The sequence below is a fragment of the Stegostoma tigrinum genome, chromosome 8 (assembly GCF_030684315.1).
Source record: "Stegostoma tigrinum isolate sSteTig4 chromosome 8, sSteTig4.hap1, whole genome shotgun sequence".
In the NCBI taxonomy this organism is placed as follows: Eukaryota; Metazoa; Chordata; class Chondrichthyes; order Orectolobiformes; family Stegostomatidae; genus Stegostoma; species Stegostoma tigrinum.
The window spans coordinates 98,080,620-98,103,113 of NC_081361.1; the positions used below are offsets into that span (position 1 = coordinate 98,080,620).

Genomic DNA, 22,494 nt, shown 5'->3' on the forward strand with positions numbered 1-22,494 from the left:
TGAATTGAGTTGAATTGAATTGAGTTGAATTGAGTTATCTTTATTGTCATGAGTACTCAAATGAATACAATGAAAACTTTATAAGTCACCACTTACAGTTACACTCACAATCCTTAGTGACAGAATAGAGAAATGAAGCAGAAAAAGTTACATTACAGCTATACACAGTATAAACATAGGTCAGAAAAACAAGAAGCAAAGTCAAAAAGACAAATTTGGCAGTCTCTCTCCAAAGGCTCTCCACAGCCGACCAGCACAAGGCCCTTTGACTCCTGGCTGCTGCGATGCTCCACACTGGGCTGCTGGTCATTGGCATCCCTACTCTTGAATTGCTGGAGTCTCCACTGACTGCCACACCAGGGCCAGGTGTCCAAGGCCTAGAGAAGGGAGGGGGGAGGGAGAAAAAGAAGAAAAAAAATGGGCAGAGCAGAAGAGTTTTGGCTGGAGTATCCTACTCTGCTGCCATCTGTTTCCAGCCAAATTTTGCATCCATGTTTCCACTGCCCCTTTTATGCAATGAGCTACAACTTTCCTCACAAAAGGTTACTCTGACACATTGTACCAAATACCTCACACAGATGGGGAACAGAAACATTTTGACGTGAATCTGTTTTTTCTTTTAACCCTTTGCCAGAAAATCTTGAGATTGTAATTTCGTAACAGAAAGCACCATGCAAATCAACAGGGAAGCTGCGATATTGGTGCGAGACACAAGTTGCTCTGCCTGATTCTGCTAAATTGGTTTTGTTATTTACACTGCAGCTTTTTCCTCTGAGGTGGTTCCAGGTTTTCACTTTCCTTTCTATTCCTGTGCTGTGGAACATATTGAGCTGCAACTGCGATTTTTACCATGGGTCGGTATTTTGCTGATGCACACAATCACGTGACAAATCCCAAAAGGCACAGGGAGGGGCCAGAATGTAAAGAATGTCCCCCCAGACTGTGATGACTAATTTAATCACACGGCCACTTCTGCTTTCTCAGTAACAGAACTGTAGGCTGAGGCTAGCCGAGGCAGCTTTCTCATCAGCATTTGGCGAGATCTCTTTTTGGGAGTTGGCTTATCAGTTGGCCGGTCCCGATATGGAAGCCATACCGATCCTTGTCCATCACTTCCTGGCAGTCTTTCACCTCAGCTCCAGCATGGCTGATATCTCCTGCATGGACGAGGCTGGCCACCCAGTGGACTGGTAAGTATGAACGAGCTGTGCTGCTGGGTGCTGAATGAAGTTGAGTTCCAGTGACACCAATTGGCCAGGCAGCCCCAGCCAATATAAACAAGACCCCGTTCCACACTGGGTGAGAATGGGTTTTCATTTAAAGGTTGCCTTTCACAAACTCAGATCCTCACAGAGCACTTTACAAACAGTGAAGTGTGGCAGACTCTCATAACACATGAAAGCTGAGAGCCAAGAATGATCTCACTGTGATATCAATTGAGGAACAAATTCTAGAGAGAACTTCACTATAATGCTGCGGGACCATTTAACATCTATCTGATAGACAGCATCTCCTACAACACAGCACTCCCTCAGTATTGTCCCAGAGGGCCAATTTTAGTTGAAGGATTACTAGTGGCTCAGTCACCAATTACAATTTCCCTCCTCTTCTCCCAAGTGTTGTCCCTGGGTCTTTTACATCAACCTGAAGGTAGATAGAACCTCCATTTAACACCTGGTCTGAAAGATAGCATATTCTACTATGTCTCCCCAGTACGACACTGAAGATTCAGCACAAATAAAGTAGCCAAGCTTGACTGAGCCATACAACTAAGAGGCAAATATTCTCCAAACTGGACCACTGAACGTGCCATCATTTAAAGAGATCATGGGTAGGCTGATGTGGAGTTTAAAATTAATGTCACCCTAATTCATAAGCTGAACTTACACAAACTCGCAGGACCTCATTTCTCTTTTCTTTAAAATTCATTCAGAAGGGATGGGTGTCACTGGGTGGATCAGACTGTAGTCCATTTAATTTAGGTTGACCCACAATAAGGGAGGGAATTCCAGGATTTCGATCCAGCAACATATTTCCAGGTCAGGATGGTGAGTGGCTTGGAGGGAAACTTGGAGGTGGTGGTGTTCTCATGTATCTGCTGCCCTTGTTCTTCTAGATTTGAAGGTGCTGTCTGAGGATCTTTGGTGAGTTTCTGCAGTGTACCTTGTAGATAGTACACACTGCTGCTGCTGGGCGTTGGTGGTGGAGGGAGTGGATGTTGAAGGTGTTGGATGGGATTCCAATAAAGGGAGCTGCTTTCTCTTGGGTTGTTTTGAGTGCTAATGGAGCTGCACTCATCCAGGCAAGTGGAGAGTATTCCATCACACTCCTGACTTATCAGAACATACGAACGAGAGTAGGCCATTCAGGCCCTTGAACCTGTTCAATTGGCTGATCTCTGGTCTAACTCCATTTACCTGCGTTTGGACCATATCCCTTTGTACTTCTGCTTCATAAAAAGGCTAAGTAAGATTTAAAAATGAATAACTGATCCTGCATCATCTACTGTTTGTGGAAGAGAATTCCAAGTTTCTGCCACCCTTTGAGTGTCGAAGTGCTTCCTAACATCTTTCCTGAATGGGCTGACCCTCATTCTCAGACTATGCTCTAGAACTTCCAAGAAGAAGAAATAGCTTACATTCATCCACCCTGTTGTTTCCTGTTAATATATGCAGGGGCAGGTGATGGCCTGTTAATCCTGAGAGCCCAGTAACATTTGGGGAACCTGGGTTCGAATCCTGCTGTTGCAGATGGTGACTTTTGAATTCAATTAAAAATCTGGAATGAAGGGTCCAGTCAAAGACTGTGGAAACCATTGCCAATTGTCAGGCAAAGAAACCCATCTGGTTCACCAATGTCCTTCAGAAAAGGAAACTGCCATCCTTACCTATATGTGACTCCAGACCCACAGCAATGTGGTTGACTCGTAATTCCCTCTGGACAAAAATACTAGCCGAGCCAGTGACATCCTCATTCTGTGAATGAATAAAATAATTTTGTAGGCTTCAATCAGATGACCTTCCGAATTTTAGAGAAAACAGGCTTAGTTTATAAAATCGCTCCTCATAACCAACTCTGGAAGCCCTGGTATTATTCTTATCAACCTACATTTTACTCCCTCCAAGGCCAAGCTATCCTTTCTAAGGTGTGGTGCCCAGTATGCCAAGTGGAGTCTAATAAGGGTTTTGTACAACTGCAGCATAACATCTGCATTCCTATACTCCAGGCCTCTAAATATAAAGGCCATCAGGCCATTAGCTTCCTTGATTATTTTCTGCACCTGTTTGTGCTATTTTGAAGATCTCTGCACCTGAGGACGTCGGTGAGGCCACTTTTGGAATATTACATTCAATTCTGGTCACTCTGCTATAGGAAAGCTGTTGTGAAGCTTGAAATGGTGCAGAAAAGACTTACAAGGGTGTCACCAAGGTTGGAGGGTTTGAGCTAGAGGGAGAGGCTGAATAGGCTGGGGCTATTTTCCCTGGAGCATCTGAGGCTGAGTGGTTTATAAAGTCATGAGGGGTATGCATAGGATGAATAGACAAGGTCTTTTCCTGGGGATAGGAAAGTCCAAAACTAGTGGGCATAGCTTTAAGGTGAGAGGGGAAAGATTTAGGGGAAAGGGGATCTGAGGGGCAACTTTTCAGGCAGAGGGTGGTGCATGTTCAGAATCAGCTGCCAGATGAAGTGGTGGAGACTTGTACAATAAAACATTTAAAAGGCTTCTGTATGGGTGCATGCATAGGAAGGGTTTAGAGGGATATGGGTCAAATGCTGGCAACTGGGATTAGATTAATTTAGGATATTTGTCCGGCATAGACAAGTTAGATCGAAAGATCTGTTTCCATGCTGTACAGCTTTATGACTCTACGTCTCTTGGGACAACCACTATATTTAACTTCATACCATCTAGAATGTCCCCTGATCTAACTGTTTCTGGTCCAAGATGGATAACCTCACACTTGCTTCCATTAAACTCAATTTTTCGCAGTTTTATCCATTTCCTCTATCAATACCCCTATGCAATTTTATGCTATCATCTACACTATCCACATTGCCACCTAACTTTGTCCCATCAGCAAGTTTGGATATCTGATTCTCTATGGCATTGTCCAAGTTGTTAGTAAGTAATGTGAACAACTGAGGCCCTGGCACAGATCCTTGAGGGTAAGTATTGGTCTCATCCTGCCATTTTGGCTACCTTCCCATTATCCCTACTTTCTGCCACCTACCACTCAACTGATTCCCCAGCGATGCCAATAATTGTGCATTGTGGGCAGGCTTTAGGGAGTCAGGAGATGAGATATTTGCTGTAGGATTCATAGCCTCTGACTTGATCTTGTAGCCACTGAACTGATATGGCTGTCCAGCTCAGTTTCTGGTCATGGTAAACATGAGGTTGGACCCTGGTCTAATCATGCTGCTGCTGGATACGATGGTTAGGTGCTGAAGCCGAATAAGTGAATTAGGAAAAAATTTGATCTATAACATTAACTTCCCTTCATATTTTCTACTTGGCTGGATGAGTGCAGCTCCAGTAACACTCAAAACCACTTACTTCATATTCACTAAAATTCATTCAGATTTTTGTGGCATTAATCGATGGGTTATATAAGTAGACTTTGTGGCTGATGTAATTGATCCATCTTCACTTATTTAGATTCACTTTTAAAAGTTCAAAGCATTGAAGAACTGACTAATGTTATGATCTATGCCTGGTTGGTTTCGTCTAATTTTTGAAAGAGTTACTGATGAATGAACAGGTACATGTAAAGGAGGCGAGATCTGAGCACCCATCTTTATTTTTCTGCTCCCCACTGGTTAGTCTAAAAAAACTTAATTTAAAAATAATTCCTCCCTCCGTGAATACCTTGCTCCCAGACCCAAGTGAATTTATGTTTTTAAAGGAGGCTATTTAACTGGGGTTTCTTGAATTAAAACAGTGAATTTATTTATTACTAAACTGAGAAGTGATATTAACACAATAGAAATCCACAAAGATTATAAATAAGAAATGAGTGTTTGTGATATACGTAAATGATCTGGAGGAAGGTATAGATGGTCTGATTAACAAGTTTGGAGATGACACTAAGATTGGTGGAGTAGCTGATAGTGAAAGGGACTGCCAGAGAATGCAACAGAATATAGATAGATTGGAGAGCTGGGCAGAGAAATGGCAGATGGAGTTCAATACAGGCAAATGCGAGGTGCCCAGAAAAACCTGGGTGTTCAGGACCAATTTACCCTGAAGGTGGCAAAGAAGGTCAATAGAGTGGTCAAGAATGCATATGGCATGCTTTCCTTCATTGGGCGGGGTATTGAGTACAAGACTTGGCAGGTCATGTTAAAGTTGTATAGGACTTTGGTTCGGCCACATTTGGAGTACTGTGTACAGTTCTGGTCGCCACATTACCAAAAGGATGTGGATGCTTTGGAGAGGGTGCAGAGGAGGTTCACCAGGATGCTGCCTGGTATGGAGGGTGCTAGCTATGAAGAGAGGTTGAGTAGATTAGGATTATTTTCATTAGAAAGACGGAGATTGAGGGGGGACCTGATTGAGGTCTACAGAATCATGAGGGGTATAGACAGGGTGGATAGCAAAAAGCTTTTTCCCAGAGTGGGGGACTCAATTACTAGGGGTCATGAGTTCAAAGTGAGAGGAGGAAAGTTTAAGGGAGATAAGTGTGGAATTTTCTTTACACAGAGGGTGGTGGGTGCCTGGAACGCGTTGCCAGCGGAGGTGGCAGAAGCGGGCACAATAGCATCATTCAAGATGTATCTGGACAGATACATGAATGGGCAGGGAGCAGAGAGATACAGATCCTTGGAAAATAGGTGACAGGTTTAGATAGAGGATCTGGATCGGTACAGGCTTGGAGGGCCGAAGGGTCTGTTCCTGTGCTGTAATTTTCTTTGTTCTTTGTTCTTTCAGTGCAAAAAGATAAAAGGAAACAAATCAGGAGCAGTCTTTTAACCAAACAACAAAGAACAAAGAACAGTTCAGCACAGGAACGGGCCCTTTGGCCAACACACTCTGCCCTTCTATTGTAAAATTTAATTATTCTTGAATTGCTCTTGAAAAGCCGTGAGTTGAAAGTAGTGATTGTTGCAACAGCAGCATTGTCAGTTGAACAATTGATTTAGTAATTCTTGGCTTTTTAAGTGAATCAAAACTCTATTGTCCTGTTTCCTTTTAACAGTGAGTGTGCGAATTCTTCTGTTGTGCTGTTCTCTTTTAACTGGCTTGCTGTATAGTTGACTTCCAGAGTTGCAGAGTTGTTCTCCGAGCTGCGATCCCCACAGCACACTAGGGCACCCACCCACGAATACATACAGATTGTGTTGCAGTCAATTTTCAACCATTTCCTGGTGTTTTCCTAAAAGGTCAAAGCGTACAAATCCAGCAAACATGCTGCTGAGAGGGTAGACAGCCTCCGCATTTTCTCTAACAATTATAGTTTGCCCTGTGTTTGAAATTTACCTTGGCACTCCATGGGTACAACATTCCATGGTCCCACACAGAACTTCATCACACAATTACTGAATTTACATCTGCAGTCATTTTTGTTTCTAACTATAGCAGATTTATCTTTTAGAAAAGCACATTTTGGGATTAGAAGTTAGCAATCACCATGGTATTTTGGGGCTCTGATCTTCATTTTGACAGTATTTGTTTCATCTTCTCTGTGAAGTCGTTCGCTGTAGATAATATCCTCTGGCCATGTAATGCAGTGTTAAATATCAATGATCAGACAAGAGCTTTTGCCTGGGTCAGAGGTGCTCCTGTTGTTGTATGAAAGAATTAACTGATATCACACAATAAACTCTGTCGTCAGGATATAAGGAGCAGACCCTGGAAAGAGTTAACTAGAATTAGAATTCCTGCAATGTGGAAGCAGGCCATTCAGCCCATCAGGTTCACACCCATCTTCTGAAGAATGACCTACCCCGGCCCAACCCCTCACCCCTATCCCTGTAACACCACATTACTCACAGCTAATCCACCTAGCCTGCACATCCCGAGACACTATGGAGAAATACCTAACCTACAGATGTTTGAACTGTGCGAGAAAACTGGAAAACCCAGAGGGGACTCACGCAAACAAGGGGAGAACATGCAATCTCCACACTGACGGTCACCTGAGGGTGGAAGTGAACCCAGGTCTCTGGTGCAGTGAGGTAGAAGTATTAACCACTGAGCTACTGTGCTGACAATGCTTGACCAGCTCTCCAAGAGTTGTTAAAGCTGTGTGCTTGTTATCAATACTGCGTCAGGTTCCTTTCATAATTATAATGTGAATGTGCTTTTAAATTGAACCTGAAATTTTGCAAGAGACCATCATGTCAAGAGCAACTAGCTCTTGAATAATAAATGCTACACCCATTTATAAAACAACAAGATTGAGACTAGCTTATGCCAAAGATGTCATGTGGACATTAATCTCCATGTGAAATTTATATCTTAGTTTAATACCCACAATAAAGACTGGTGGTAGTCAATCTACCCAGATTAGCCCAAATGTTTTCAGCAGAAAACAACATATACAAAACCTAAATTAAAATAAAATACTCTGGATGCTGCAGACCTGAAATGAAAGCAGAAACTGCTGTGTAAACCAGCAGGTCTCTGGAGGGAGAAATTGAGTTAATATTTTGAGTCTGAAATGACTCAGAACAAATGAAATGTTAACTCTACTTCTCTCTCCACGGACCTGCTGAATTCCTCAAGCACTTCTTATTTTATATGTAAGACCTGCGTCTGAATCTGACACTTGGAGTTCCAAATCCCACTTCAGGACTTTGTAAGAAACTCATTCATGGTATGAGGGCATTGCTGACTACGTACAAGGCTCTGGGGAAAGGACAATGTAGTGGAACTTTCTGAATAACTCCAGCAGAGAGTCAGTATGGACACAACAGGCTGAGTGGCCTCTTCCTGTGCTGTTTAGAAGCTGTGACAAACAGTGTTTTTTCTGATGCGTTTCAACAGGTTCATATTAGCTGCAAAACCTTTCTGAACCTACCCCATTTGTTCCCAAAGGGGAAGACAGGAACCACACAAGATTGGAGCAAGCAGATGTACAGATTTGTTGCAGGATGCATATGTAGCTATCAATGATAATAGTTCAGAGATACTGGGAACTGCAGATGCTGGAGAATTCCAAGATAATAAAATGTGAGGCTGGATGAACACAGCAGGCCAAGCAGCATCTCAGGAGCACAAAAGCTGACGTTTTGTCAGAGACGGGGATGGGGAGACGGAACTGGAATAAATAGGGAGAGAGGGGGAGGCGGACCGAAGATGGAGAGTAAAGAAGATAGGTGGAGAGAGTGTAGGTGGGGAGGTAGGGAGGGGATAGGTCAGTCCAGGGAAGACGGACAGGTCAAGGAGGTGGGATGAGGTTAGTAGGTAGATGGGGGTGCGGCTTGGGGTGGGAGGAAGGGATGGGTGAGAGGAAGAACCAGTTAGGGAGGCAGAGACAGGTTGGACTGGTTTTGGGATGCAGTGGGTGGGGGGGAAGAGCTGGGCTGGTTGTGTGGTGCAGTGGGGGGAGGGGACGAACTGGGCTGGTTTAGGGATGCGGTAGGGGAAGGGGAGATTTTGAAACTGGTGAAGTCCACATTGATACGATTAGGCTGCAGGGTTCCCAGGCGGAATATGAGTTGCTGTTCCTGCAACCTTCGGGTGGCATCATTGTGGCAGTGCAGGAGGCCCATGATGGACATGTCATCTAGAGAATGGGAGGGGGAGTGGAAATGGTTTGCGACTGGGAGGTGCAGTTGTTTGTTGCAAACTGAGCGGAGGTGTTCTGCAAAGCGGTCTCCAAGCCTCCGCTTGGTTTCCCCAATGTAGAGGAAGCCGCACCGGGTACAGTGGATGCAGTATACCACATTGGCAGATGTGCAGGTGAACCTCTGCTTAATGTGGAATGTCATCTTGGGGCCTGCGATAGGGGTGAGGGAGGAGGTGTGGGGGCAAGTGTAGCATTTCCTGCGGTTGCAGGGGAAGGTGCCGGGTGTGGTGGGGTTGGAGGGCAGTGTGGAGCGAACAAGGGAGTCACGGAGAGAGTGGTCTCTCCGGAAAGCAGACAGGGGTGGGGATGGAAAAATGTCTTGGGTGGTGGGGTCGGATTGTGAATGGCGAAAGTGTCGGAGGATGATGCGTTGTATCCGGAGGTTGGTAGGGTCGTGTGTGAGAACGACGGGGATCCTCTTAGGGCGGTTGTGGCGGGGGCGGGGTGTGAGGGATGTGTTGCGGGAAATACGGGAGACGCGGTCGAAGGCGTTCTCGATCACTGTGGGGGGAAAGTTGCGGTCCTTGAAGAACTTGGACATCTGGGATGTGCGGGAGTGGAATGTCTTATCGTGGGAGCAGATGCGGCGGAGGCGGAGGAATTGGGAATAGGGGATGGAATTTTTGCAGGAGGGTGGGTGGGAGGAGGTGTATTCTAGGTAGCTGTGGGAGTCGGTGGGCTTGAAATGGACATCAGTTACAAGCTGGTTGCCTGAGATGGAGACTGAGAGGTCCAGGAAGGTGAGGGATGTGCTGGAGATGGCCCAGGTGAACTGAAGGTTGGGGTGGAAGGTGTTGGTGAAGTGGATGAACTCTTCAAGCTCCTCTGGGGAGCAAGAGGCGGCTTCAATACAGTCATCAATGCAGCGGAGGAAGAGATGGGGTTTGGGGCCTGTGTAGGTGCGGAAGAGGGACTGTTCCACGTAACCTACAAAGAGGCAGGCATAGCTGGGGCCCATGCGGGTGCCCATGGCCACCCCCTTAGTCTGTAGGAAGTGGGAGGAGTCAAAAGAGAAGTTGTTGAGTGTGAGGACGAGTTCAGCTAGGCGGATGAGGGTGTCGGTGGAGGGGGACTGGTCGGGCCTGCGGGACAGGAAGAAGCGGAGGGCCTTGAGGCCATCTGCATGCGGAATGCAGGTGTATAGGGACTGAACGTCCATGGTGAATATGAGGTGTTGGGGGCCAGGGAATTGGAAGTCCTGGAGGAGGTGGAGGGCGTGGGTGGTGTCACGGACATAGGTTGGGAGTTCCTGGACCAAAGGGGAGAAAATGGAGTCCAGATAGGTGGAGATGAGTTTGGTGGGGCAGGAGCAGGCTGAGACGATGGGTCGACCAGGGCAGGCAGGTTTGTGGATTTTGGGAAGGAGATAGAAACGGGCCGTGCGGGGTTCGGGAACAATGAGGTTGGAGGCTGTGGGTGGGAGGTCCCCTGAGGTGATGAGGTTGTGAATGGTGTTGGAGATGATGGTTTGGTGCTCGGGTGTGGGGTCATGATCGAGGGGGCGGTAGGAGGTGGTGTCGGAGAGTTGGCGTCTGGCCTCGGCGAATGATAATAGTTGGCCTGTTTTAATTGATCAGTTTAGAAGGGTGGGTGTGGCGCATGTGCTTGTGGGTTCATTTGTTGGGCAGAACGCAGGGCACACAAGTGGCTGGGGTGCCGAAGTATATACAGGAACAAGAACAGAAGTTACTGGAAAAGCTCAGCAGGTCTGGCAGTATTTGTGAAGTGAAATATCAGTGTTTAACATTTTGGGCCCAGTGAACCTTCCTCAGAACTCTTTTGGCCTCATCTGAACATGTGCGGAGGAACTGCGAGAAAGGGATGGAATCTTTACAGGAAGCAGGGTGTGAGGATGTATAGTCCTGGTAGCTGCGGGAGACAGTGGGTTTGTAATGGATATTAGTGGCCGGCCTGTCCCCAGAAATGGATACAGAGATATCAAGGAAGGGAGGGGAGAAGCCATTGATAGACCAGATGCTAGTGAGGGCAGGGTGGAAATTGGAAGCAAAATCAACGAACTTTTCCAATTCCGGATGAGAGAGGAAAGCAGCATTGATGATATCATCGATATATCAGAGAAAGATTTGTGGGTGGGGGCTGGAATGGGACTGGAACAAGGAATGTACCACGTACCCCATGAAGAGACAGGCATAACTGGGCCCATGCAGGTACCCACCACAACCCCTCTGACCTGAAGAAAATGAGAGGAATTAAAAGAGAAGATTTTGAGGGCGAGGGCGAGGACGAGCTTGGCCAAGCGGGGGTGGGTGGTGGTGGGTGGGGATGGTTCAGGTCTTTGATCCAGGAAGAAATGGAGAACCCTAAGACCCTCCTGGTGGGGAATGGACGTGTAAAGGGATGGCATGTCCATGGTAAAGAGGAAGCGGCTGGAACCAGTAAGCTGGAAGTTTTGAAAACGGTGTAAAGCGTCGGAGGAATAATGGGTGTGTGTGGGTAGGGACTGGGCCAGGGGACAGAAAACTGAGTCAAGGGAGGAAGAGATAAGTTCTGTGGGGCAGGAGCAGGCTGAAACAATGGGCCTGCCCAGACAGGCCTGGTTGTGGATTTTCGGAAGGAGGTAGAAGTGAGCTGTTTGGGGCTGGGGGACTATCAACTTGAAGGCAGTTGGGAGAGATCGCCAGATGAAATGAGATCAGTTACCGCAGTTGATACAAAGGTGTGAGGTCCCATGTTGGGATCATGGTCCAGAGGGAGGTAGGAGGAGCTATCTGAGAGCTGGCACTCAGTCTCTGCAATGTAGAGGTCAGCACACCAGACTAGAACAGCACCACCCTCACCGACAGGCTCAATAACAAAGTCAGGGTTAGATCTAAGCTCACACAGTGCAGTCAATTCGGAGGGAGATAGGTTGGTTCTGGTGAGGAGAGGACAGAGAAATGGAGGTGACTAATATCATATTGACAGTTCTCAATGAACAGATCGAGTGCAGGTAAAAGGCCAGAGGGAGGGGTCCAGATGGAGGGACAGTGTTAGAACTGGGCGAAGGGGTCTGTGGGACGGGGAGTGGACTCTTGTCCAAAGAAATGAGCACGGAGGTGAAGATGGCAGAAGAAGAGTTTGGCTTCATGTCGTGCCTGAAATTCATCAAGGTGGGGACGCAGAGAGATAAAGCTGAGGCCTTTGCTGAGTGCAGAACATTCAGCATCAGAGAGGGGAGGGTGAGGACGGATAGTGAATACCCGACAGGAGGTGGGGGGGTTGGGGGAGGGGATGGAGTCAGAGGGAAGGGGAGGGGAGGAAGGTTCCAGAAGGCCATAGGTATCTTTGAGTTGGCACATCTTGTGGGCCTTAATCCCTGAAAGGAAAAGAAAATGTTTCTTGTTAGCATGATAAATGAGCTGGAAGATGAAGTGGAACTGCGGAGTGGTGCAGCCCTGAGCCAGAGGGTTACGATGCTGTCGGAGAGAGAGGGTGAGAGTATGTATGTGACGCCGCATGGCACTGAGTGTGGAGCTCAGGATGCGGCGAGAGCAGTTGTCAGTGGAATGTTGAACATCACAGAGATAGCTGTGATCCTGGCAGGATTCAAAACACAAGGGATGAAATTTCAGTTGGAATCCACGTGGGGTGAGTCTGAGCCGGAGGCAGCCGCTGAGGAATGTGATATAGCTGTGGAAATAGGTTTTAGCAAATACCTGATCAAACACCAGGAAGTAACAGTGAGATTAATGTCGGTGGGCAAGAAGAAAGATTGGAACGGAAATCCCATCGGAGAGAGGAACAGAACTTCTTCGAGGTGGGCATGCCTAGAAGAGATGAGGTAGTAAGTTAAATACTAAATAAAAACCGAAAGAACTGCGGATGCTGTAAATCAGGAACAAAAACAGAAGTTGCTGGAAAAGCTCAGCAGGTCTGGCAGCATTTGTGAAGAGAAAAATCAGAATTAATGTTTCTGGTCCAGTGACCCTTTCTCAGAGCTGGTGCCAAAGTATTTACCTATGGCAACAATGTGAGTGGCTGGATAAGCAAATCCAAACTGCTGATGGTAAGACATGTCCTTCAACATTGTTACCTTGGCAACAGACGTCATTCTTTGTACCAAAGGTCAAGATTCATTGGAGTTGAATGAAATTATTTTCGAAAAGCTGTTAGGAGAATTGAACAAATACGTCACTTTTGATTTTGAAGGCAATCTATATAACCAGAGCCCCCCACCAGAGTTACTACACTGTCCCCCTCCAGAGTTACTACACTGTCCCCCTCCAGAGTTACTACACTGTCCCCCTTCAGAGTTACTACACTGTCCCCCTCCACAGTTACTGCACTGTTCCCCTTCAGAGTTACTACACTGTCCCCCTCCAGAGTTACTGCACTGTCCCCCTTCAGAGATACTGCACTGCCCCCCTCCACAGTTACTGCACTGTTCCCCTTCAGAGTTACTACACTGTCCCCCTCCAGAGTTACTACTCTGTCCCCCTCCAGAGTTACTGCACTGTCCCCTCCAGAGTTACTACACTGTCCCCCTCCAGAGTTACTACACTGTCCCCCTTCAGAGTTACTGCACTGTTCCCCTCCAGAGTTACTGCACTGTTCCCCTCCAGAGTTACTGCACTGTCCCCCTCCAGAGTTACTACACTGTCCCCCTTCAGAGTTACTGCACGGTTCCCCTTCAGAGTTACTGCACTGTCCCCCTCCAGAGTTACTACACTGTCCCCCTTCAGAGTTACTACACTGTCCCCCTCCAGAGTTACTACACTGTCCCCCTCCACAGTTACTGCACTGTTCCCCTCCAGAGTTACTGCACTGTCCCCTCCAGAGTTACTACACTGTCCCCCTTCAGAGTTACTGCACTGTTCCCCTCCAGAGTTACTGCACTGTTCCCCTCCAGAGTTACTGCACTGTCCCCCTCCAGAGTTACTACACTGTCCCCCTTCAGAGTTACTGCACGGTTCCCCTTCAGAGTTACTGCACTGTCCCCCTCCAGAGTTACTACACTGTCCCCCTTCAGAGTTACTACACTGTCCCCCTCCAGAGTTACTACACTGTCCCCCTCCAGAGTTACTGCACTGTCCCCTCCAGAGTTACTACACTGTCCCCCTCCAGAGTTACTACACAGTCCCCCTCCAGAGTTACTACACTGTCCCCCTTCAGAGTTACTACACTGTCCCCCTCCACAGTTACTGCACTGTTCCCCTTCAGAGTTACTACACTGTCCCCCTCCAGAGTTACTACACTGTCCCCCTCCAGAGTTACTGCACTGTCCCCTCCAGAGTTACTACACTGTCCCCCTCCAGAGTTACTACACTGTCCCCCTTCTGAGTTACTGCACTGTTCCCCTCCAGAGTTACTGCACTGTTCCCCTCCAGAGTTACTGCACTGTCCCCCTCCAGAGTTACTACACTGTCCCCCTTCAGAGTTACTGCACTGTCCCCCTCCAGAGTTACTACACTGTCCCCCTCCAGAGTTACTGCACTGTCCCCCTTCAGAGTTACTACACTGTCCCCCTCCAGAGTTACTGCACTGTCCCCCTTCAGAGATACTGCACTGTCCCCCTCCAGAGTTACTGCACTGTCCCCCTTCAGAGATACTGCACTGTCCCCCTTCAGAGTTACTACACTGTCCCCCTTCAGAGCTACTATACTGTCCCCCTCCACAGTTACTGCACTGTCCCCCTCCAGAGTTACTACACTGTCCCCCTTCAGAGTTACTACACTGTCCCCCTCCACAGTTACTGCACTGTTCCCCTCCAGAGTTACTACACTGTCCCCCTCCAGAGTTACTGCACTGTCCCCCTCCAGAGTTACTGCACTGTTCCCCTCCAGAGTTACTGCACTGTCCCCCTTCAGAGTTACTACACTGTCCCCCTCCACAGTTACTGCACTGTCCCCTCCAGAGTTACTACACTGTCCCCCTTCAGAGTTACTACACTGTCCCCCTCCACAGTTACTGCACTGTTCCCCTCCAGAGTTACTACACTGTCCCCCTCCAGAGTTACTGCACTGTTCCCCTCCAGAGTCACTGCACTGTCCCCCTCCAGAGTTACTGCACTGTCCCCTTCCAGAGTTACTGCACTGTCCCCCTCCAGAGTTACTACACTGTCCCCCTCCAGAGTTACTGCACTGTCCCCCTCCAGAGTTACTGCACTGTCCCCCTCCAGAGTTACTGCACTGTCCCCCTCCAGAGTTACTACACTGTCCCCCTTCAGAGTTACTGCACTGTCCCCCTCCAGAGTTACTACACTGTCCCCCTCCAGAGTTACTGCACTGTTCCCCTCCAGAGTTACTGCACTGTCCCCCTCCAGAGTTACTGCACTATCCCCTTCCAGAGTTACTGCACTGTCCCCCTCCAGAGTTACTACACTGTCCCCCTCCAGAGTTACTGCACTGTCCCCCTCCAGAGTTACTGCACTGTCCCCCTCCAGAGTTACTGCACTGTCCCCCTCCAGAGTTACTGCACTGTCCCCTTCCAGAGTTGCTGCACTGTCCCCCTCCAGAGTTACTACACTGTCCCCATCCAGAGTTACTGCACTGTCCCCCTCCAGAGTTACTGCACTGTCCGCTTCCAGAGTTACTGCACTGTCCCCCTCCAGAGTTACTACACTGTCCCCCTCCAGAGTTACTGCACTGTCCCCCTCCAGAGTTACTGCACTGTCCCCCTCCAGAGTTACTACACTGTCCCCCTTCAGAGTTACTACACTGTCCCCCTCCAGAGTTACTGCACTGTCCCCCTCCAGAGTTACTGCACTGTCCCCCTCCAGAGTTACTACACTGTCCCCCTTCAGAGTTACTACACTGTCCCCCTCCAGAGTTACTGCACTGTCCCCCTCCAGAGTTACTGCACTGTTCCCCTTCAGAGTTACTGCACTGGTCCCCTCCATAGTTACAGCACTGTCCCCTTCCAGAGTTACTGCACTGTCCCCCTCCAGAGTTACTGCACTGTTCCCCTCCAGAGTTACTGCACTGTTCCCCTTCAGAGTTACTGCACTGGTCCCTTCCAGAGTTACTACACTGTCCCCCTCCAGAGTTACTGCACTGTCCCCCTCCAGAGTTACTACACTGTCCCTCTCCAGAGTTACTGCACTGTCCCCCTTCAGAGTTACTACACTGTCCCCCTCCAGAGTTACTGCACTGTCCCCCTTCAGAGATACTGCACTGTCCTCCTCCAGAGTTACTGCACTGTCCCCCTACAGAGATACTGCACTGTCCCCCTTCAGAGTTACTACACTGTCCCCCTTCAGAGCTACTATACTGTCCCCCTCCACAGTTACTGCACTGTCCCCCTCCAGAGTTACTACACTGTCCCCCTTCAGAGTTACTACACTGTCCCCCTCCACAGTTACTGCACTGTTCCCCTTCAGAGTTACTACACTGTCCCCCTCCAGAGTTACTGCACTGTCCCCCTTCAGAGATACTGCACTGCCCCCCTCCACAGTTACTGCACTGTTCCCCTTCAGAGTTACTACACTGTCCCCCTCCAGAGTTACTACTCTGTCCCCCTCCAGAGTTACTGCACTGTCCCCTCCAGAGTTACTACACTGTCCCCCTCCAGAGTTACTACACTGTCCCCCTTCAGAGTTTCTGCACTGTTCCCCTCCAGAGTTACTGCACTGTTCCCCTCCAGAGTTACTGCACTGTCCCCCTCCAGAGTTACTACACTGTCCCCCTTCAGAGTTACTGCACGGTTCCCCTTCAGAGTTACTGCACTGTCCCCCTCCAGAGTTACTACACTGTCCCCCTTCAGAGTTACTACACTGTCCCCCTCCAGAGTTACTACACTGTCCCCCTCCACAGTTACTGCACTGTTCCCCTCCAGAGTTACTGCACTGTCCCCTCCAGAGTTACTACACTGTCCCCCTTCAGAGTTACTGCACTGTTCCCCTCCAGAGTTACTGCACTGTTCCCCTCCAGAGTTACTGCACTGTCCCCCTCCAGAGTTACTACACTGTCCCCCTTCAGAGTTACTGCACGGTTCCCCTTCAGAGTTACTGCACTGTCCCCCTCCAGAGTTACTACACTGTCCCCCTTCAGAGTTACTACACTGTCCCCCTCCAGAGTTACTACACTGTCCCCCTCCAGAGTTACTGCACTGTCCCCTCCAGAGTTACTACACTGTCCCCCTCCAGAGTTACTACACAGTCCCCCTCCAGAGTTACTACACTGTCCCCCTTCAGAGTTACTACACTGTCCCCCTCCACAGTTACTGCACTGTTCCCCTTCAGAGTTACTACACTGTCCCCCTCCAGAGTTACTACACTGTCCCCCTCCAGAGTTACTGCACTGTCCCCTCCAGAGTTACTACACTGTCCCCCTCCAGAGTTACTACACTGTCCCCCTTCTGAGTTACTGCACTGTTCCCCTCCAGAGTTACTGCACTGTTCCCCTCCAGAGTTACTGCACTGTCCCCCTCCAGAGTTACTACACTGTCCCCCTTCAGAGTTACTGCACTGTCCCCCTCCAGAGTTACTACACTGTCCCCCTCCAGAGTTACTGCACTGTCCCCCTTCAGAGTTACTACACTGTCCCCCTCCAGAGTTACTGCAATGTCCCCCTTCAGAGATACTGCACTGTCCCCCTCCAGAGTTACTGCACTGTCCCCCTTCAGAGATACTGCACTGTCCCCCTTCAGAGTTACTACACTGTCCCCCTTCAGAGCTACTATACTGTCCCCCTCCACAGTTACTGCACTGTCCCCCTCCAGAGTTACTACACTGTCCCCCTTCAGAGTTACTACACTGTCCCCCTCCACAGTTACTGCACTGTTCCCCTCCAGAGTTACTACACTGTCCCCCTCCAGAGTTACTGCACTGTCCCCCTCCAGAGTTACTGCACTGTTCCCCTCCAGAGTTACTGCACTGTCCCCCTTCAGAGTTACTACACTGTCCCCCTCCACAGTTACTGCACTGTCCCCTCCAGAGTTACTACACTGTCCCCCTTCAGAGTTACTACACTGTCCCCCTCCACAGTTACTGCACTGTTCCCCTCCAGAGTTACTACACTGTCCCCCTCCAGAGTTACTGCACTGTTCTCCTCCAGAGTCACTGCACTGTCCCCCTCCAGAGTTACTGCACTGTCCCCTTCCAGAGTTACTGCACTGTCCCCCTCCAGAGTTACTACACTGTCCCCCTCCAGAGTTACTGCACTGTCCCCCTCCAGAGTTACTGCACTGTCCCCCTCCAGAGTTACTACACTGTCCCCCTCCAGAGTTACTGCACTGTCCCCCTCCAGAGTTACTGCACTGTCCCCCTCCAGAGTTACTGCACTGTCCCCCTTCAGAGTTACTGCACTGTCCCCCTCCAGAGTTACTACACTGTCCCCCTCCAGAGTTACTGCACTGTTCCCCTCCAGAGTTACTGCACTGTCCCCCTCCAGAGTTACTGCACTATCCCCTTCCAGAGTTACTGCACTGTCCCCCTCCAGAGTTACTACACTGTCCCCCTCCAGAGTTACTGCACTGTCCCCCTCCAGAGTTACTGCACTGTCCCCCTCCAGAGTTACTGCACTGTCCCCCTCCAGAGTTACTGCACTGTCCCCTTCCAGAGTTGCTGCACTGTCCCCCTCCAGAGTTACTACACTGTCCCCCTCCAGAGTTACTGCACTGTCCCCCTCCAGAGTTACTGCACTGTCCCCCTCCAGAGTTACTGCACTGTCCCCCTCCAGAGTTACTGCACTGTCCCCTTCCAGAGTTGCTGCACTGTCCCCCTCCAGAGTTACTACACTGTCCCCATCCAGAGTTACTGCACTGTCCCCCTCCAGAGTTACTGCACTGTCCCCTTCCAGAGTTACTGCACTGTCCCCCTCCAGAGTTACTACACTGTCCCCCTCCAGAGTTACTGCACTGTCCCCCTCCAGAGTTACTGCACTGTCCCCCTCCAGAGTTACTACACTGTCCCCCTTCAGAGTTACTACACTGTCCCCCTCCAGAGTTACTGCACTGTCCCCCTCCAGAGTTACTACACTGTCCCCCTTCAGAGTTACTGCACTGTCCCCCTCCAGAGTTACTACACTGTCCCCTTCCAGAGTTACTGCACTGTCCCCCTCCAGAGTTACTGCACTGTCCCCTTCCAGAGTTACTACACTGTCCCCCTCCAGAGTTACTGCACTGTCCCCCTCCAGAGTTACTGCACTGTTCCCCTTCAGAGTTACTGCACTGGTCCCCTCCATAGTTACAGCACTGTCCCCTTCCAGAGTTACTGCACTGTCCCCCTCCAGAGTTACTGCACTGTCCCCCTCCAGAGTTACTGCACTGTTCCCCTTCAGAGTTACTGCACTGGTCCCCTCCAGAGTTACTACACTGTCCCCCTCCAGAGTTACTGCACTGTCCCCCTCCAGAGTTACTACACTGTCCCTCTCCAGAGTTACTGCACTGTCCCCCTTCAGAGTTACTACACTGTCCCCCTCCAGAGTTACTGCACTGTCCCCCTTCAGAGATACTGCACTGTCCTCCTCCAGAGTTACTGCACTGTCCCCCTTCAGAGATACTGCACTGTCCCCCTTCAGAGTTACTACACTGTCCCCCTTCAGAGCTACTATACTGTCCCCCTCCACAGTTACTGCACTGTCCCCCTCCAGAGTTACTACACTGTCCCCCTTCAGAGTTACTACACTGTCCCCCTCCACAGTTACTGCACTGTTCCCCTTCAGACTTACTACACTGTCCCCCTCCAGAGTTACTGCACTGTCCCCCTTCAGAGATACTGCACTGCCCCCCTCCACAGTTACTGCACTGTTCCCCTTCAGAGTTACTACACTGTCCCCCTCCAGAGTTACTACTCTGTCCCCCTCCAGAGTTACTGCACTGTCCCCTCCAGAGTTACTACACTGTCCCCCTCCAGAGTTACTACACTGTCCCCCTTCAGAGTTACTGCACTGTTCCCCTCCAGAGTTACTGCACTGTTCCCCTCCAGAGTTACTGCACTGTCCCCCTCCAGAGTTACTACACTGTCCCCCTTCAGAGTTACTGCACGGTTCCCCTTCAGAGTTACTGCACTGTCCCCCTCCAGAGTTACTACACTGTCCCCCTTCAGAGTTACTACACTGTCCCCCTCCAGAGTTACTACACTGTCCCCCTCCACAGTTACTGCACTGTTCCCCTCCAGAGTTACTGCACTGTCCCCTCCAGAGTTACTACACTGTCCCCCTTCAGAGTTACTGCACTGTTCCCCTCCAGAGTTACTGCACTGTTCCCCTCCAGAGTTACTGCACTGTCCCCCTCCAGAGTTACTACACTGTCCCCCTTCAGAGATACTGCACGGTTCCCCTTCAGAGTTACTGCACTGTCCCCCTCCAGAGTTACTACACTGTCCCCCTTCAGAGTTACTACACTGTCCCCCTCCAGAGTTACTACACTGTCCCCCTCCAGAGTTACTGCACTGTCCCCTCCAGAGTTACTACACTGTCCCCCTCCAGAGTTACTACACAGTCCCCCTCCAGAGTTACTACACTGTCCCCCTTCAGAGTTACAACACTGTCCCCCTCCACAGTTACTGCACTGTTCCCCTTCAGAGTTACTACACTGTCCCCCTCCAGAGTTACTACACTGTCCCCCTCCAGAGTTACTGCACTGTTCCCCTCCAGAGTTACTGCACTGTCCCCCTCCAGAGTTACTACACTGTCCCCCTTCAGAGTTACTGCACTGTCCCCCTCCAGAGTTACTACACTGTCCCCCTCCAGAGTTACTGCACTGTCCCCCTTCAGAGTTACTACACTGTCCCCCTCCAGAGTTACTGCACTGTCCCCCTTCAGAGATACTGCACTGTCCCCCTCCAGAGTTACTGCACTGTCCCCCTTCAGAGATACTGCACTGTCCCCCTTCAGAGTTACTACACTGTCCCCCTTCAGAGCTACTATACTGTCCCCCTCCACAGTTACTGCACTGTCCCCCTCCAGAGTTACTACACTGTCCCCCTTCAGAGTTACTACACTGTCCCCCTCCACAGTTACTGCACTGTTCCCCTCCAGAGTTACTACACTGTCCCCCTCCAGAGTTACTGCACTGTCCCCCTCCAGAGTTACTGCACTGTTCCCCTCCAGAGTTACTGCACTGTCCCCCTTCAGAGTTACTACACTGTCCCCCTCCACAGTTACTGCACTGTCCCCTCCAGAGTTACTACACTGTCCCCCTTCAGAGTTACTACACTGTCCCCCTCCACAGTTACTGCACTGTTCCCCTCCAGAGTTACTACACTGTCCCCCTCCAGAGTTACTGCACTGTTCCCCTCCAGAGTCACTGCACTGTCCCCCTCCAGAGTTACTGCACTGTCCCCTTCCAGAGTTACTGCACTGTCCCCCTCCAGAGTTACTACACTGTCCCCCTCCAGAGTTACTGCACTGTCCCCCTCCAGAGTTACTGCACTGTCCCCCTCCAGAGTTACTACACTGTCCCCCTTCAGAGTTACTGCACTGTCCCCCTCCAGAGTTACTACACTGTCCCCCTCCAGAGTTACTGCACTGTTCCCCTCCAGAGTTACTGCACTGTCCCCCTCCAGAGTTACTGCACTATCCCCTTCCAGAGTTACTGCACTGTCCCCCTCCAGAGTTACTACACTGTCCCCCTCCAGAGTTACTGCACTGTCCCCCTCCAGAGTTACTGCACTGTCCCCCTCCAGAGTTACTGCACTGTCCCCCTCCAGAGTTACTGCACTGTCCCCTTCCAGAGTTGCTGCACTGTCCCCCTCCAGAGTTACTACACTGTCCCCATCCAGAGTTACTGCACTGTCCCCCTCCAGAGTTACTGCACTGTCCCCTTCCAGAGTTACTGCACTGTCCCCCTCCAGAGTTACTACACTGTCCCCCTCCAGAGTTACTGCACTGTCCCCCTCCAGAGTTACTGCACTGTCCCCCTCCAGAGTTACTACACTGTCCCCCTTCAGAGTTACTACACTGTCCCCCTCCAGAGTTACTGCACTGTCCCCCTTCAGAGTTACTGCACTGTCCCCCTTCAGAGTTACTGCACTGTCCCCCTCCAGAGTTACTACACTGTCCCCTTCCAGAGTTACTGCACTGTCCCCCTCCAGAGTTACTGCACTGTCCCCTTCCAGAGTTACTACACTGTCCCCCTCCAGAGTTACTGCACTGTCCCCCTCCAGAGTTACTGCACTGTTCCCCTTCAGAGTTACTGCACTGGTCCCCTCCATAGTTACAGCACTGTCCCCTTCCAGAGTTACTGCACTGTCCCCCTCCAGAGTTACTGCACTGTCCCCCTCCAGAGTTACTGCACTGTTCCCCTTCAGAGTTACTGCACTGGTCCCCTCCAGAGTTACTACACTGTCCCCCTCCAGAGTTACTGCACTGTCCCCCTCCAGAGTTACTACACTGTCCCCCTCCAGAGTTACTGCACTGTCCCCTTCCAGAGTTACTGCACTGTCCCCCTCCAGAGTTACTGCACTCTTCCCCTTCAGACTTACTGCACTGTCCCCCTCCAGAGTTACTGCACTGTTCCCCTTCAGAGTTACTGCACTGTTCCCCTTCAGAGTTACTACACTGTACCCCTTCAGAGCTACTACACTGTCCCCCTCCAGAGTTACTACACTGTCCCCCTCCAGAGCTACTACACTGTCCCCCTCCAGAGTTACTGCACTGTTCCCCTTCAGAGTTACTACACTCTCCCCCTCCAGAGTTACTACACTGTCCCCCTTCAGAGTTACTACACTGTCCCCCTCCAGAGTTACTACACTGTCCCCCTCCAGAGTTACTGCACTGTCCCCTCCAGAGTTACTACACTGTCCCCCTCCAGAGTTACT

General features: G+C 49.9%; 1 protein-coding gene across 1 annotated transcript in view; it reads left to right on the forward strand.

Moving 5' to 3' along the window:
* The window catches only part of dnase2b (deoxyribonuclease II beta), a 64,303-nt gene that overhangs the window by 9,214 nt on the left and 32,595 nt on the right, over positions 1-22,494 (forward strand). Inside the window, exon 3 of the mRNA XM_048538609.2 lies at positions 991-1,190. Within this exon, the coding sequence (XP_048394566.2) occupies positions 991-1,190 (200 nt within the window). The remainder of the gene's footprint in view (positions 1-990; positions 1,191-22,494) is intronic.